At 36.4% G+C, this 18,507-nt stretch overlaps 1 protein-coding gene across 7 annotated transcripts; it reads right to left on the bottom strand.

The window, feature by feature from the left end:
• Window positions 1-8: 8 nt before the first annotated feature.
• Window positions 9-11,911, bottom strand: LOC115722724 (DNA ligase 6). Of its 7 annotated transcripts, XM_030652009.2 has the most exons (19): window positions 9,333-11,909; window positions 9,103-9,220; window positions 8,906-8,987; window positions 8,426-8,528; window positions 8,246-8,342; window positions 7,680-7,782; window positions 7,424-7,531; window positions 7,229-7,276; window positions 6,634-6,731; window positions 6,465-6,530; window positions 5,587-5,746; window positions 5,239-5,346; window positions 4,865-4,914; window positions 3,861-3,895; window positions 3,671-3,732; window positions 3,435-3,596; window positions 3,265-3,353; window positions 2,416-2,515; window positions 9-1,792 (listed from the first exon to the last, which is right to left on the bottom strand). In XM_030652009.2, exons 1-19 carry the CDS (start codon window positions 11,722-11,724, stop codon window positions 1,484-1,486), a joined length of 4,290 nt encoding a protein of 1,429 aa, XP_030507869.2. In that variant the 5' UTR covers window positions 11,725-11,909; the 3' UTR covers window positions 9-1,483. The 7 variants fall into 7 exon arrangements, 3 of the variants coding, with proteins under 3 accessions (XP_030507869.2, XP_060960015.1, XP_030507871.2); XR_004012839.2 differs by lacking the exons at window positions 9-1,792; window positions 2,416-2,515 and having other exon boundaries at window positions 3,435-3,505; window positions 9,333-11,911; XR_009684472.1 differs by lacking the exons at window positions 9-1,792; window positions 2,416-2,515 and having other exon boundaries at window positions 3,275-3,353; window positions 3,435-3,528; window positions 9,333-11,911.
• Between the last annotated feature and the right edge of the window lie 6,596 nt (window positions 11,912-18,507).

Here is an 18,507-nt window from a genome sequence, read left to right as displayed (position 1 = left end):
TTATTTGCATTTTCAATATCGTGTTAGTTTATCACATTATGAGGGTTAGTGGCATTGGTCTCCTGAGATTTTTGGAGGTTATAGTGAGTATAAATTGCTACAAGCCTACAAGAGATAAATGAGAGGACAACAATTCTAGCTTTTGTTGCAAACTTTGGCAATTAAAAGTTTCTCCAAAGGTTAAGAATTTGTTGTGGAGATTGGTGTCGGGCAAAAGAGTTAATATTAGGGGTTGTTGATCCCAAATGACGGTAGTAATAATTTTGTCAATTGGCTTGCGGTGGTACCAAAATCAGTTTCTAAAGAGAGGGTAGGTTCGATTGGAATGATTTGCTGGGTCTTATGGGAAGCTCGTAACAAGCTACTCTAGAATGAACAAATAATGTTCACTAGTAGTGTTTTAGAGTTAGCTAACTCTAATCTTGACCAATGGTTGTCTGATCAAAGGCGAGTTCTTCATCTCATTCTAAGTTTGTTGTTGGAGGGAGATGGTAGTGAGAAACGGACTAAGCCTCCTAGTGATAAGACCGTGATTAATGTTGATGCTACAAGTCTCTTGTGTAAGTTTGGTTTTTGGATGGTCGCGGGTAATGATTCTAGTTGGTTGATTGAAGCTGTCTGTGGGCGAAAAGGTGCGGCAAAACTTGAATTAGCATAGGTTATGGGAGTGAAGGAGGCACCAAGTTGGATAAATAGATGAATTGGGATAGGATGGTTTTTGAGTTGGATTGTCTTGTATTCATATAGTTGTTCGCAACTCTATTGTTGCCGGAAATGGTTAGAGTTGTTCATTATTTGGTGAGCACCTTTTGTTTTTATGTTGATCATATTCTTAGCGGCTGTGATGTCCTAGATCTTGTTGTGTCTGTTTTATTGAACGATTACATTAATAAAGTTTGCAACTTCCATTTTAAAAAGAATATAAAATTTAAAACTTTGGTTATATTAATCAAATTTAAGTTCACATTTCATTTGCACTCTTATTTGAAAACGGGTATTTACATTTGTTCTTTCATTCTTTTTTAATACATTTGCACTCTTATTCGATGTGGATTTCAATAACCACTTCACATCTATAAAAAAATAATAAATAAATAAACACTTCAAATAGTAATAAAACATAATACTACATGAAATGAAAGTACATAAAAAAAAAAAAAAAAGTTGCTCTTTACAATTGTAATTGTATCCTGTACTATTCTGATTTCATCTAATGGATACAGACTTTTCTCAAAAAAAAAAAAAAAGGTGAAGTCGTCAGACTTCTTTTCTATGTACATTTCATTTGAAGCTTCGTGTGAAATAAAGCTCTATATATATATTTACAAACTTACAGAAAAAGGGACATTCATTTGAAACCCGGTATAAGTTATACGGGTTCATCTCAAAATTTTGAAATATGTCAATCTTTAGTTTTGAACTTCTAACTATAAAATCATCTCAAGTACAACATTAGTAACAACAATAGATAAACAAAGACAACTTAATCTTCCACCATCACATCCATTTTCCGAGTCTGCGAATGAAACATCTCAGCTATATCTGCAGCTGTGCTACATTCTTCAGGATTTCTATCAGAGACAGAGCCAATAAATCTCGGGAATCTGATAGAAATGCCACGTGATGGATGAACTAGACCAAAGGCAGCTTCATGAACAGGGGACACTGTAAAATCAGCACCTCTTATCTCCCACACGAGTTCTGGAGAGAACCACATATCAGGCACCTCAGCAGTTCGATAGTAAGATGGCTTTTTGGACAAGATCTTTTCCTCGGAAAAGAAACTTTTCATCTGCAACTCCCAACAAATAAAAACAAAGTAACCTTTATTTTCATGTCATGATATGATGTATGATGTACTTCCCTTGTGTTATGTCACAAAATGGTATTCGATTGGTCCACAATATTATTTCCTCAGACTGAGAAACTACATTGTTACAGTTCAATATACTTTAGCTTTAACCCCACCCCCCAACAAAAAAAAAAAGAAAAAAGAAAATAACAATAAATAAATAAAGACTCAACTATACACATATCTATTTTCAAAATACTGAAGGTCTTTAATCTATATGCCAATGAGCAAGTGAGAAAACATAGAGCAATAAAGAAAAAAGTATAGTGGAGTTTTTTAGCGTATTCATTTCAGCAAGTAATAGAAGACAAGTAGTGCAATCATCAGTGAGTATAAATGTACTCAAGAAACTAAATCACTGAGTATCCTAGTATGCAGAGTAAAGTGAAGATGAAATGAAATTATCTTGTATTGCCTTGAGGATATCTGATTCTTATTTTCAACCAATTATCTTCATGCACATGAACCTGTGATACTTCTGTGTATACAATCACATTTAATGTACAAAGAAAATTTATCCAAATCATTTTATTATAATGTTCACATGCAACATCCACGTTTACCTCTGCGTAGAAGGAATCAGAGAACCCAGACATGACACGGCAAACACTCTGAAATTCTCCAGTATCAGGATTGTAACATGCCATGAGAAAAGGACTGTACCTGTAAAATTGCAAGACCACTTCTTAAATCATCAAAACTCTTGGGAAAAAACAAAACAAAACAAAAAAGAGGAAAGATGATAAAATTGTGGACAAGTCTTTTTCTCACTGCTTGACATGTGAATAAAATATTTTACAATCTAAAAATTTTCTTTTTCTTTTATTTTATTTTTTTGAAAAAAGAGAAAGAGGCTACTTGTACTGAAAGCCTGCTGTTATGTACTGAAAGCCTCACTTGTGGCAGAGGAATACCACGGTAAACATTAGCACAAAGTATAATAAAAACAGTAACAGATCAAAATCAAAACCAAAAACTTAAAACAAATACAAGTATTGAAATCTGTACATCAGCACTGGTAAAACATTCTAAAAATATTCTAGTATTATTATACCTCCATTTTCAAGCACTGGTAAAAGAAGTGATGCTAACACTGATAAAATATTGCAATTCTAAGATGTGCACCCCCTCGTTCTACCAAATACAATATTGTGCTAACTATAGAATCCTGATCCCTATGACTATCAGTATCACTGGTTTTTATGCATACACCAACCGTTTGATATTTTCCTACATCCATTGACTATGTCCATGGTCTCAAACAACTCATCTCTGAACATTTATTTTATCCTATTCTTCTTACGAACTCATGCAATAACATACTGCAAATATCAACCTAATCATATACAACATTCTACTAAAAAACCGAACAAAAAGACATGCATGGATGGAGATCAAAGAAATTTCATTACCATCCTGCCTTTCTTCCATTCCCATGCCAAGCGCCAATCGGGACTAAATCAAGTGAGTCATTCAGTCCATCAACATAATCTCGCTTGACCTACGAAAGGATAATAAATAAAGTGTTCTCCTAAATTAGATGGAGAATATCCAGCATAAAATACTCGTGAACAGCATTAACCTTGAGCCATGTGTCAGCACGCTTTGATGGAGAATATCCAGCATCAACATCCAGAGATTTTACCATAATTCCTTCACAAGAGGATATGAATGCACTTTCAAGAAAAGAATTTATCTTAGTTAAAGTGCTTTCACTTCTTAAAGAAGTATCATCTTGCTCAACCTACAAACAAACAGGTTACACAAACTACAAAAATAAAATATTCTACGGAAAAAACTAATCACGTAAGTACTTACTGTCATTTCATTTGCATATTGAAGATATCCCAACTTCTCACCCAAAAATAAATCTTTCAAGTCTGCAATTTTGGGCGTCAAAAATGGCGGGGATTAGAAAAAAATATATACATATGTATATATATATTTGTATTTATATACATGTAGTCTTGTAAATAATAATGTTAAAACAGGACATGTGGATGCATACATTTTCGTCTTTGGCGTAATGGAATAGTTAACAGCCTGTAAAAAGAATTTACATCAGCTAAAACAACAATTACTTGAAAATAAACGGTTAATTCCTCAATGACTTTTCACAGATTACTCAACTTCCTCAAATTGTTTGAAGATCTAACACCCTTATGACTCTAAATCTGTCATGCTTGACATGATTTGTGCTAAATTCAAGCATTTAAAAAAATTTGTTAAAGACTGTTTTTTAACTAATTATAAAAACAAGATTAAGTAAAACCTAAGTCAGAATGATAAGCCTAAGCCTAAGACTTATCTTGTGCATCACGTAAGGATTAAATGAAATACTTTAATGTACATAGGTTGAGTTGTCTTAATGTTTTAATTCTATTGGTCCAATTGTAGTCCTAGGTGACCTAAGTCATTTTAATATCAATGCTTATAAATAGAGAGGGAGCAACCTCATTTGGATTAGCTTGGAGTTAGAAAAGAGTAGACTCTTGTGGAGAGACCAATCCTCTCGAAAGATTGGGAATTTGGACAAACATGCCTCTCAAAAAGTTCGATATTGTAACTGTCACTGATTTTTCAGAATAAAGATCACTTGAAGAATTCATTACTTGTGTTTATTGTGGAAAATAGCTGGCAGACTATTTCTATTCTAAGATTATTCTATCACAAAACAATCTAACAGGATCTCTTTTCTATGCCCTGTGGCCCTTCCATTTGGGCATCATGAGGGTTGTAAACAAAGAAAGTGAGGACTCTATTTACTTTACAGTACAGTTTTCACGGATATCTTAAACAAAGCTAGAAGAATGGGATCATCACTAATTCATCATTTAATTTAAACAGTTTGATGCAGTTAAGCATGCGTCAAATCAACTGCAAAGGTTATCTGAATTTAAGCTTTCGATTCTACAATGAAAACTGTTCTGTTGATCCAAAATCTAGACACTACACACACTTGATATGGTATATCATACACATACAATTCAGAAAAAGTTAAAGGAAAATTACGGCTGTCCATTCGAAAACATGACATCAAAGACAAATACGCAAATGTCAACCTGCAAAGAAAGATAACAGAAGGGAAAAATCAGAAAGTGAAACAAAAGTAAATGTGTGCGCAAGCAAATAAATAAACACATGCGCACAACGAATGAATAGTAGACTAGATGTTTAATACATATGAAGTGGTAACATCCATAATCCAAGATCCTTTATTTCTGAAATCTGATTTTGGTTTAACCATTTCTTTATGCTTCCACTCCTCACAAAACCATTGTTCATCTTACTAAGACTAAAAAGGATTGAAAAAATAAATAAACCTGCAAATTCAAGCAGTAAATCATTAACTATGATAATATCACAGAAATTGTCACATGTGATACCTTTATGCTGTCCAATGTAATTGAGATATCCTTGCTGCCTCTCCCACGGGAAGACAGCTCTTGAAATGACAAGAGTTTGCAACCATTCTTTCTATCAATTGCAACAATCTAAAACCATAAAAAAGACATACATAGGAATCAATTATATTTTTACTCAGAAAGAAAATAGTAATTAATAAGTAAACCAGTCTTCCTCCAGTCCAATGCAAAAAAAGAAAAATAATGAAAAATCCAGTCCTACCCAAAAGAAGAATAGACGATAATGACAGCAAGTGCATAATATACATACATACATGTATATACATAATATGAAGTACACATATACTCTGTAGGATCAATAGTTCTTACCTCTGCATCAAGTATAAAGGTAACTGCATCAGGCTTACAAGATTTCATCATTATATCAATAACATCTGGGAATCTTGACGTTGATTCATCCCCATTTCGTGAATACACACGAAAGGATCCATCGGGTAGCTTGTGAATTTGTGCACGTTGACCATCATATCTGATATCGCATACCAGTAGATTACTCATCAAGTAATATGTAGAAATATAAGACAAAGGCAAATAAAAGTGAAAGCAACATAATACTATCAACATACTCATACAAAGAGGATAATGAAACAGAAGACTGGTTGAAAATCTTGTGTTTATTCTATGAAGATTTCCTTGTATTGAGTCAGATTAGAAGAGTTGTCTTGTATTCTATTTTCTAGGGATTATTTTGAATCAGATTTGTTTTGTCTTTTTCTAATTGTCCGATTTGCTAAGATATACTCTGAGCTGCCAACTCATCTTAGCAACCCTCTATATATAGAGGCTATTCTGATGTGAATAATATTATTAGAAGCTTAGCAAAAATATCCTAAAACTAATAAGACCAGCCTACAAATTAGAACCATCTAAAACATATGGCCTTAACTAAAATACTATGCTTAATCTAATGCACAAAGACATATACAAGAAGTTCAAAAACGCTGCAAGATGATCACTTAAATAAAAATTTCTGTATAAAAGAAATGCTATTCAAAAAGACAAAAACGATAAGCAAATATGAAGAAAACATCTGAAACAAGGTATCAGCATAAAAACTATTTCATTATATTGTCTTGACATGCTTAGATTATGAAGGATCCATCAAACATATCAAATAGGTTCTCTCAAGCCAACCTTAACCCAAAGATGAAAAACTGAATGCAAACATATAAGAGGGAAAGACTTACTTGTATTCACAAGTAAAAGCCTTATTTTGAAAGAGCTTCATTGCTTGTGGAACACCATTGGTGATTCTACCACAGAAAAAAGATTATATAAAAGGACATATAATAACATGCACTCTATCAATTTTCCAAAGAATTTTAGGGGAGGAAAAGAAAACAGCAAAGAACATACTTTGCAAGCATTGGCTTAATAGGTATTCCTGGAATCATTGACATAGTAGATGATGAAAACCCAATCCCATTGTTCATTAGAGAGGGGACAATTAAGTCCTGTCAATCACAAGTAGAAATATATATCTCGGGAAACAGCTTCTAGTGAAACATATAGTTTCTAGATAACTAAAATGCAATTGTTACAGGATAAAATTATATGTTAAAAGGGGCACTTACTACATGGAAAGCCCAAAAGTGGAATAGATATAAAGAGAAGCATGAGATATAAAAGGACTCAAACTGATCGTATGCCAATATACATGTGTTTTTATTTTTTTGTTTTAAAACACATGAAAAAGGTTCTGCTATACAAGATACATTTTTTGTGTGAATACAATAGGGATTTGAACCCCTCCCCATCCATCACACACACACCCAACCAAGCCCAAGTGGTGCGACGGTATACATAATAGTAGCATACAAAAATAAGAGAGCAGGTTTTTCTTTTCATGTGCCACATGGATGGTAAGTCTGAGGAAACTGTAATAACAATAGACCTGGAATGTGGGGAAAACTAGAAAGTAGTACTTTAGTCCAAAGCATGAGTAACTTACCAAACTAGGAACCACATTGTATGCTTCAACAACAGCTCCTGAAAGGCTCTAGATTAAAGAAATATAGCATAAGAAACATAAAAATAAAATTACAATGAATAAACAATTCCAAACGCTAAGTATATCCTCCTCTACTGACAATTCAGAAACAATTAAGAGACTAAATTGAAATATTCAAAAAGAAATAAATAGAACCTGAAGCTCATCCTTTGTGCTTTCATGGGGAGAAGAATTCATAACAACTGCTTGAGCTAGTGCAGGGAGAACAGTCCTCATCATAGCTCCAATGCGTAAATTTTTAATCTATACTCGTATAACATAAAGAGCATCCTCAGTTCAACGTTTTATTTAAAAAAGGTATATCCCAATCAAAAAAAATGGAGATAAATGAAGGATGCCCATGTGATCCAACATTTAAAAACAAAAGGGCTCTGCTCTGAGAGAATATTACCAAAGTTCTAACCAGAAACTTCATTTCCTTCTCTCTACAAGAACGCATGAGATTGACGATTAGGTTCTTCTTCCTTAATGTACTTCCACTGCCTGTTTGTACACTGATGAACAGTACATAAATAAACTGAAAAATGACAAATTAATTGAATGGTCTATATTCATTTATGTTAACCATACAACCAACCAAAATTAAACACCGTAACCTTGTTTAGAAATTAGACTGAAAAATAAAATAGTCCAAGACACCTTAGGGATATGAAGTCTTTTAATTGCAACTTGTAATTTTGTTTTGTTATGGTCTTTCTGTGGTTTCCCCTTCCAAACTTATACTTGTAGTATTTTCAGTCACTAATACAAGTTTAATTTCTGTAAAAGAATAATAAAATAATGATAGATAGAACATGTACAAATCTTCTTATTTTTCTTCTTATAAAGAAAATAAATAAAGAAAGAAAGAAAGAAAGACAGCAAGAGAGATATAAATAGAATGCCAGAAACCAAAAACCAAATATTTCAGAGCTTAGAAACTTAGAAAAACAAAAACCCAGGTTGATGTCTCCCTACCTTATCTTTTGTAAAGTAGAAAATAAGTCTTTTATCAGAAGTGGTGCAGGTGGAGCAAGTAATGTCTGTGTTTGACGGCATGCTTGAGCAACATCACCTTTCAGAAAAATAGAATATTTGATATGCAATACAAAATGCTAACAATGAAAAGAAAATAATTGATCAGTGCGAAATTCCTACCTAGATCACCCAAGTCATTGTACATCTCCCTTAATTTTGACCGGCTTGTCCCACATGCCTCTTCCAGTGCTGATGTTACCAAACTACCTCCAATATTTAGCTCCTGTACCATTGTTATAAATGATGATTTTTCATTTTTCACATTACAGGAAAGGGAATTGTACAGACAATTTGCTTGATGACACCTTGCTCCAATACACTATGTTTAGTATTGCAGTTATTAGTAGACTACTTAGCTTAGAGCATTCAAAAGAAAGAAGAAAATGATAATACAAAACAACACTTGTAAGACATAAAATACAATGTAAGACTGACCCATTACATATCATTGATATCAACAATGTTTTAACAGGCATAATAAGAAAATACCTATCCTGCATAGTTTGGATCTGTAAGAAACAATTCAATAGAAGTAGATTTTTTTTTTTACATTTTGATAAGAAATAGTGTAGACAAATATTAAAAGAGGAATTGACCAACCTTATTTTCATGGTCAGCAGCAATCTTATTTGTGCATAAATACACTGCAGGCAGCACATCCTCGGGAGACAAGGCGAGCAAACTAAGTAGAAAGAATGATAAAAGTTAACAAGAGGAAGCTCATTTTAAATAGCAACAGCATTCAGTAGAAAAACATTTTAATATGAAAAACCACTTTACACAAAACTTTCAAAAACCTTCTGAACATATTGCAGAGCATAGAAGTAGCCTTTATCTTTCCTTTTTCACTCTCAAGCAGTTCAAAAGTTCGTGCAAGATGTAAATATGGAGCCCGCTGTCCATCCCGCCAACAAGCTGCACAAGAACGATCATGTCACCAAAAGTTCTAAATGCAAAGAAAATTAATTATAGCTATGCCAAAATAACTTTCGTAGTTGCAACATGCTACTCTACAAGAGACACCAACCATGCTCTGTGGGATTGTATTTTTCGGGAGATAGTGATACAGATGTTGTGCTTGCATTGTCCATTAACAATCCCGGTGTCGAGTATTCAGCTTTATGCCCCACATTTTCTGTTGAAAGTTTCTTCTGGCCAGGAAAACTGCTGAGAATGCTGCACTGGAATTGTGAACTTTTGCTAGTGCCCACATCAACTTCACCCCCACCATGTGCACCCTCTGGATTATTGTAATATATATCAAGAGCCAGATTAATATCTCCCTTTGTCTTCTCCACTATTGTCGCAGCATAGCTTCTGAACGATTCATTTGTATTTATTATCTTAATAAATTGATCTATCTCTTTCTTGTATTGTTTGGTGCCATCACTAGACAAATTTTCATCTTCAGGGATTTTATCATGCAAGGTTGTATCAGCACTTTGAGAACCACTATCCAAAACTTTACTAAAGAACCTTGTTATTGTTGGTTGTTTTGATCCAGTTGTTTCTAGCTTAGACTTAGACTTCAATTTCAATTTCTTGTTTGGCTTGTTCTCAATATTCTTTTTCCTTTTCCCAGGAGAAGCACTGCTAAACAATCCGCTTATTTCCGACTTAGCCTTCAAGTTTACTTTCTTGTTTTTCTTATTTACAATATTCTTCTTCTTTCCTGGAGAAAGTGAAACACCACTTAGTATTTGCTTTATGTTAACAACCTTAAAATCTTGACTTGAAGGAATATCAATCCTCCCAGACGGACTATTATTTTTAGTGGTTGTTTGCAAAAGGGGTGCAGAGTCATTTGGTAAGTTGATCTCGGAAGTAGAGTTAGAAGTTGAACAAGCCCATGCTTGTTCATGGAATTCTGTCTCATGCTCATAGAAGGTGGAAACTGCTTGAACAATGTCCCTACTAGAGGTTGCAATAAGATTCAACATCTGGTCTCGTGTAACCCACGAGGGTAAACAATCACGAAGTTCCTGAAGGGTTTTCTCCACTTCCGCATCACTTAACACAATTAGTTTTTGTGAATCAGATTCTTGCAGTGGGAGTGATGATTCAGAACCAAAACAAGTATCATTATTTTCATTAACTTCCAACACAGAGGACGCTGTCTTTTTGTCCAAGTGCAATTCTTTGGTTGGAGCATTGTTGGTGTCCTTCCCATCTTTATCACTCACTTCACAATACCCTCGATGAAAACCCTTTAAGAAATCTTGTTTGTTGGCCATTTCATCAACTAATCCAGCAAAATGCTTTTTCATCTTATCAGCATGCTCGCCATCAAGCTTTTCAACATCCAAGCCAACTGTAGGAATAACACGCTTTGGTTTCAAAAGCCTAACATATTCTCTGAGCTCCTCGTAATTAGAATGCTCACTATATGGTACAAGATGAATATCAAATGAATCTTTAGACCTAACTGAAAATTTGTTACGCTTCACTTCATATGTCCATCCAGTGGGAACAAATCCAATGGCCTTAGAGTACCCTCTCTCAACCATAATTTCCTTAATTTTAAGAAAATTCGGCCTAAAATATGGCCATGTCTCACCTAACACGTTCCAACCAACAACATGTACATCACTTTCAGATTCTTCCTCAGTAAAAACTTCACTTTCCTCACAGCCCAAAACTCGCAAAACAGCCATTTTCTTAGCATCCACGTATATCTTACGATTACATTTACGCGCAATTTCAAGCAAAATCTTCTCTTTCCCGATAACATATGTAGCTACAAGAAATAATACATCTTTCACAGAACCTTTGCTTTCACTTGTAACCCTTTCTATCACACTAACAATATACTCAATAGACTCTTCTTGCGATGGAAAAATAAATTTCGGGTTACAATAAGTGGTGTCCAAGAACACAGAATCCGAACCAACAAATTCTCGTAAAATGGTGTCCGACTTCATTGAATGACAGAAGCGGAAATCTCCTGTATGAACATATCTTTCAAAATTTCCGTCTGTAGTCGGAATCTTAAACAGGAATTGTACAGCACCAGGGCAATGATTCGCATCAATAAGTACAATCTCACTCCCATCAACGATTACAGATTCACGAAGAGGCAATGGGAAAACAAAAACAGAAGGTACCTTGAGTACTTGAACGAGAAAGCGAGCAGTGATTTGGGAGCAGAAGACGATTCCCTTAGACCAATTGGGGGAGAGGCCGGTGTAGTGGTCGGAGTGAAAATGTGAGAGGAAGTAAGAAATGGAGTGGTCGCCGGCGTGGCGGAAGGCGTCGACGAGAAAACGAGTCTTGGGAATACGTTTGGATTGTGGGAAAGATGAGGGGAAAGGAGAGAGGGAGAATGGAGGTGGGGAGGGATGGTGGTGGAAGGACTTTTGGGCGGTGAGAAAGAGGTGGGAAGAGGAGAGAGTTAGGGCTTCGGTGGAAGTGGAAGCCATGGGAGAAGTTGCTAAAACGAGAGGGAAAGAGAGCGGGAGAAGAGGAAGCAGAATACCATATTGAAGAGAATAAATGGCCTAAGTTCAGTGAGTGTGTCAGTTAATGCAGCCTTGCTTGCCTTGCCTTTTTTCTTTTCCAAAGGTGGGAAATTAACCTCGGCGCTCAAATACTATTCAGCTAGGACATGTCCACTTAAAGTTCTTATGAAAATAATAGATTTTGGGTAGATTTATATTTATACTATTAAAACGGAAATTTTTACAAAAATATTCCATGATTTTTTACTTTTATACTATATTTAGGGGTGTTCATTGGATCACATCCAATGAATTTAGACTAGGGGTGGGCATTATCCAATCTAATCCAATTGAACCGAACTGATCCAATCCAATCCAATTACAAAAAGTTGGATATCCAATTACAATTGGATTGGATTGGATGCTAAAAGTTGGATTCTAATTGGATTAGATCGGTTATTGGATGTCAATCTCAAAATCCAATTAAAAACCGATCCAATCCAATTACATTTATATATATTAAAAAATTATTTATATAATAAAAAATATTGAAAAATATAGTATATATTTATTAGATTTTTTTTTGTATGTTGAATTTGTAACACTTGATTATTTTGTGTATTTATTTTTATGATATTTTGTTCTATTTTATTACTCAGAAATGTTGTTGTTTTAATTATTTAAAACTTTTGGCTACATTACACTTTTAAGAATAGTATGCTTATGAAGTATTAAACTTAAATAAAATGTGATACTTAGTTTTTACGTATTTTTCTTCATATTTTTAAGTTAATTTTGAAATTTAGGTGTGTAATTGGATATCCAATTAAAAAACCGATCCAATCCAATTGGTAATTGGATTGGATTGGATTGGATTTTGAGGTCTAATTGGATTGGATCGGATGATGATTTTCTAAATCCAATTACTAATTGGATTGGATCGGATGAGGAAAAAAAGGTTGGATTGGATCGGATGCCCACCCCTAATTTAGACCCATCCGATCCAATCCAATTATTTATTGGATATTGTATTTTGCCATCCGATCCAATCCAATTGAATTGAGTCATCCGATCCGATCCGATCCAATGGATGTATTGGATTGGATCGGTTCCATTCATTGGATGCTTTAACTGGTTTTTTATTGGATTGGATTGGATCCATCCAATGGATCCAATGGATGAATCCAATCCATTTTAGCCATGATTTCATTCAAAAGAAGAAAAAAAAATATGAAAAAACATAATTTAAAGCCTAATAATCTAATAATAAACAATAATTTAATCCAAATTCAACCTAATTTTCATAATCCCATAATAAAAATATAATAAAAATCTAACTTAATAAGTGAAAGTCTTAATAAACAAGTCTAATACATCAAATGCAAATATTATATAAAATATTAAATCAATGTGTGCAGGTACACAATAAAACCTATTAATAAGTAATATATTTTTTTTAAAACAAAATAATTAAATATATAAAATTATAAATATTAAATATGATTGGATGGACATTGGATGATATTGGATTGGATCGGTTCGGTTATCCATTGGATCGGATGTCTCATCCAACATCCGATCCGATCCAATTGGATTTTTAAAATTTGCATCCGATCCGATCCAATTATGATTGGATATCCGATTATATTGGATCGGTCGGTTGGGATTGGATTGGATGACTTTCTGCACACCCCTACGTATATTATACACCTTGAAACATATACGAAGCCTCTATTTTCAACACTTACAGTCCGAACTACTAAAGCAATACTAGAACAGCTAAAAAATAATTATTGTTGAAGTCCAAACATAAGTATTTATTTAAGATTCCAATCTTAAAATAATAACATAAAAATTAAATAAAATAACTGCAAAACAACAATAAAACTACGAAAAAAAAAACACAAAAAAATATTATACTTCAATAACTCTTTTATCAATAGGGATTTCCATAATATCACGAGAGATAATCTTTAATTTGAAAATTTTCTCCTTACTCTAAATACATTAAAAAATAATTCATAACAACCAAAAAACAACCGTCGAAAAAATATAAAAATTAAGTATGTATATAATACTAAACACCGAATAACACATATGTAACAACAAAACATAGAAAATTTAACAAATGAGAGAGTGATGAACAAAATCCCAAATAAATATCTCAAACTGAACATGCACAACCAAAAAATAAAAATAATAAAATCTGAAAATTTTATTTTTTATTCTCACTTTTAAAAACACAATTTTAAAAATTAAAATTTGAAAACACAGTCAAAAGAGATTAGTGTGTTGGCACTCTGTTCATTTTTGAGAGTACTCGCTATCTATTGGTAAAGAAGGATATGAGTAAGCTATGCAAATTTAATCAGCTACAAAAAAATTAGTTTTGGATGAGCTTTCATTTTGTCTTTGGATTTTGCTCCATTATATGTTGTTTAAGTATTAATTATATATGGATTAGCAATATTAATTATGTGAACCAAGACAGATATTGAATAAGAGGAGGAGCTTAAACTGGATCAATATAGAGATAAAAATGAATCAAGCAAACAAGATACAAAAATTAAGATAATTTTTTAACAACAGTAAAATATGTAGTGCATAAAAGTAATAGTATAGTCAGTGAAATATAACTAAGCAATCTATAATTATATAGAGAGAATTAATAATGATATTGTTGCCCCTGATTTTGTCCAAAATACGTGGACCAACTGGATGATGACACGTAGATTGAAAGGGTTTAACGTTTAGATAATTCAGCTAAGTCTCTTTAATCACAGGGATCAGCCTTAGACATGCCTCCCGGAGAAGGCACGTGAGTCTCACATACTCCCGGAAAGCAAAGCTACAACAAAGCATCTCCGGGAGGTGTCAGATCCTATCTGAACAGTCACCTCGCATTTAATGCCGCATGAGAGAAGGCGTATTGAAACTGTCATATGTCTTAAAGTCTGATGGCGTAACCCCCTCTCTGCAGCTACTATGCTATGATTAATGAGCCTAGAGACGACTATTTTGTGAGGAATCACATCAGTCAAAAAGGAGAAAGGACTACGTCCATAAAACCCCTTCAAAGCCTAGGGATTAGACCATGCATCTCCTATGATGTATCCATTGGAAATGTGTGCCTTTACTAAGAATTACAGAAAGACATGTACCTCAATTCTAGGGATCACCCCATAAAAACACTATAAATACCCCCACAAACTCATTAAGGCAAGGGTCGAGAATTCTGGGTTTCATAAGAACTAGAGAGGAAAAATCCACCAAGAACATTCTCTGTAATAAATACTATCTGTTGACCGAGGTTTTTGGCAACCAATAAAATAATAAAAGATTAAAGAGCTGTAAGAAATTAAGAGAAGGATTTTTACTTGGTTGGGGCGTTAATGAGCCTTAGTCCACGAGTCTGTATATTTATGAGTGTATTTAATACAGAGAGAATGTTCTTGGTAAATATTTACTCTTCTTGCACTTATGCAACCCAAAATTCTCGACCCCATTAATGAGCTTTGAGGGGGTATTTATAGTGTTTTTGTGGGGTGATTCCCAGAATCATAGTACATGTATTTCTGTAACTATCAATAAAGTTGGGTATTCCCAATGAATATACCATGGGTAATGCATGGTCAAATCCCTAGGTGCTGTAGGGATTTTATGTGGATTGTCCTTATTGCCTTTTGACTGATGTGATTCTTCACAGTGTAGCCGTCATTAGACTTAAGTGGTCATAGCCTTGTAGGTGCAGATTGGGGGTTGTGTCGTCAGACTTTATTGCGTGTGGCAGTTCCAACACGCTTCCTCCCATGCGGCATTAAATGCGAGATGACTGCTCAGTGGAAGTCTGACATCTCCCGGAGGTGCTTTGATATCACTTAGGTATCCGGGAGCATGGAGGACTTTGTATGCCTTCTCCGGGAGGTAGGTCTTGGATAACGCCTTTCTTTACAAAGACTTAGCCACTAATTTGAATGTTAAGGTCTTCGGGTTCACGTGTCCCTGTGTGGTTGGTCCACGTATATTGGGCAAAATCAGGGGCAACATTTACCCCCCAAGCCTTGTTTAATTGAAAAAATGAAAAGGCTTGTTCAGATGCCTTCGGTTGGCTCATCGGTTTCCTGGCACGTGTTGTGGGCGCGTGAAGGTGTAATTAATGATAGCCATTACTGCAGCGATTCACTTTTTGCAGGCGTCGATTCGTTTCACGTCCATTAAATGATACGGCGCATTCATGGGTGTTAGACGGACACTCAAGCGTTTCCACTGCCTTGATTACAAATCAATCTAGCCGTTGGATCTTGGGAATTCGAATCGTGTACCTTCCCAACCGCACGATTGGTAGGTGATCGTGCCTGTTCCACATGCACTCTTGCCTATAAAAGCCACCATTCTTCCTTCATTTTGGTTACTTTCAGCCTTTCACCAAATTTCTTCGAACTTTTCAGAGAGAAAGAAAACCCTCAAACTAGAAAACCTTCAAACACCATAGGTTTCTTACTAACCTTCATTCCTTACTGTCAATCAACATTTCGTCGTCGATCAACAACAACTCCTAGTTCTAACACTTTATGTAAGTTCTTCGCATCCCTTACTTTATCATGGCATGCTTTACTGTTCATCTTTTTTTTTTGGGTTTAATGTTCAAAGTTTCTGGGAATTTTTCGCCTTGAGTTTCTGTGTAACACGTTTAGATCTCTCTATTCTGGTGTTTGAATCACTCTTATTTTGCACGTCATATTTTCCAAAGGCCCATCTGTTCTTTACGTGATGACCTTCAAGGGTACAGAGAAGACTTTGTCTTTCTCGACTTTTACCCTTTCTTTTTCTTTTCTTTTCTTTGCTCACGTGTAATGTCACTATCTGTAAGATTCTTGCACCCGACTTTTGTCCATGAAAACCTTCTAAGGCTTTCTTGTTGACATCCATCCGGAGGGGGCCTCTTTCCAGTGGTTAGGGGACCCCCATTCCCTTTTTGACTGCTGGAATTTTAATATCTTTTTCAGAACCAAAATGTCTACATCTGGTTCCAAATCTTCCAAGAAGGGAGGAAAACGCCTGGCCACCCTGAAAGAGGTGATGATGGGTCCCGTCACCCAGGAGGGATATAAGCCTCGTGCCACGGGGTGGGAAGCGGCCGAGCTTCACTCTACCTTAACTTGCCCTCATCAGCTGGAGCATATCGTGGTGGTGGCTGGGATCAAGCCTGCGACCTCCGGGACGTACCACCGGCCGCCCCGCGACGTGGAGACGCCCAATCACAATTACGGAGGCTTCAGAGCTTGGAGCCAAACGCATTTGATGACCGGGGCTATGCTTCCCCTTCAGGATTATTTCATTAATTTCCTTGTATTTGTCGGCCTTGCACCATACCAACTTATTCCACAAGCTTACCGCATGCTTTCAGGCTTATTTATTTTTTACGCTGCCAGGGGCTGGGGCTCTCCCAGTCCGGCAGAAATATTGTATTTTTATGAACTCGTTTCTGTCCCCAAGAAGGGGGACAAACTTAAGGACGATTTTTATGGCTTCCGGGCCCACCCTTTGAATGAGGGCCCGGTCCCCTTCAACCAACAAAAACACGTCAAGGAGTACTGTCACCTCTTCTTCTTCTCCTCTTGGTTCCTGGCTGTGGAACACCCGGAGCTTCTCACGGAATGGGTTAGGATCCCTCCGTATGAGCGGACTGCGCCCACTCAGCTCTTCCTCCAGCGGGCCAAGACCTTCGCCACATATGACAAGAAGGACCTTGACGTCGAGGGGTTGGTCACGACGAAGAATTGCCGAAAGGCCAAGCTAATCCTGGGGCATCAGTCGGTGGAGGACTCCAACCTTTCCAAGGTTATCTGCCTAAACGTAAGGGTTCCAGCTGCGGAGAAGACCTTCCGAGAGGAGATCATTGCCACCGCGGAAGATAAGTACCGAGAGTACCTCTATCGGAAGGCCCAGGAGAAGGCTTATACTAAGGCCCAAGCGGCTGCTGGGAGGCCCCTTCGCGTTGGGAGCCCGGTCGAGAGAAGGACCCAGGCGGCTGTCGGGAGGCCCCTTCGCATTCGGAGCCCGGTTGAGAGGAGGGCCCCCAGACCAAGGCCTTCTGTCCAGGTGCCGAATACGGGGGCTCCTGATGCCAGCACTTCCGGCTCTGGTAAGTCTCCTTTAACAATTCATTACGTCCCTCCTGTCCGTGAGTACGCTAGCCTTAGGCCCGTAGGTTTCGATGAACGTCTCCTTACGTTTAGGATGCCCTCTACTCGGTGGGGGGATCATGCAAAGGAGTATTATTTCTCCAACTTAGGAGATTATTTGGGTCGGTCCCGGATGGGTTCTGGACCTCCGGTGCCCGTTTCCTTAGATCCTTCGGCCTATCTTTCTTCTAGCTGGTTCCGTCCCTCGGACAACTATCTCGGGGACGATGCAGCCAGTGCTAAGATTCAAGACTTTGCTAGGGCTGAATTAGAGAGTCAGGGTAGGACTAGCTTGATTACTTTTTTAAGTGTTCACTGCTTTCACAGATATTCTAACACAACTCTTTTCTCTCGTTGCAGCAGCTAATCCCATGGAGGCGATCTTGGCCACCCTTGCTGGAGCCCACAGTCCTGATGCTGCTTCCCTTCCTCCCACTTCTTCCTAGATGGTCACCCCCGTGAAGGCTTCTTCCAGTGCCCCTCCAAACACTATTGACTTAGTGGATGAGGAGGAGGTACTTCTTGAGGAAGCTAAAGAAGGTCAAGAAGAGCAATGGGCTCTTCCTGGGGAAGTTGAAGA

Source organism: Cannabis sativa, chromosome 9 (genome assembly GCF_029168945.1).
Source record: "Cannabis sativa cultivar Pink pepper isolate KNU-18-1 chromosome 9, ASM2916894v1, whole genome shotgun sequence".
NCBI lineage: Eukaryota > Viridiplantae > Streptophyta > Magnoliopsida > Rosales > Cannabaceae > Cannabis > Cannabis sativa.
The sequence above is the reverse complement of the archived record's forward strand: the minus strand, read 5'-3'. Positions and strand labels throughout refer to the sequence as shown.

Bases quoted from the DNA above. Each gene is read 5' to 3' on its own strand.
- LOC115722724 (XM_030652009.2), bottom strand. From the start codon at position 11,724: ATGGCTTCCACTTCCACCGAAGCCCTAACTCTCTCCTCTTCCCACCTC. The intron at 7,277-7,423 runs GTTCTATTTATT...TCTTTAATCTAG, and splicing joins GCACAAAGGATGAGCTTCAG to AGCCTTTCAGGAGCTGTTGT. The intron at 3,354-3,434 runs GTTAATGCTGTT...ATCCTTTCGTAG, and splicing joins GTGCTGACACATGGCTCAAG to GTCAAGCGAGATTATGTTGA.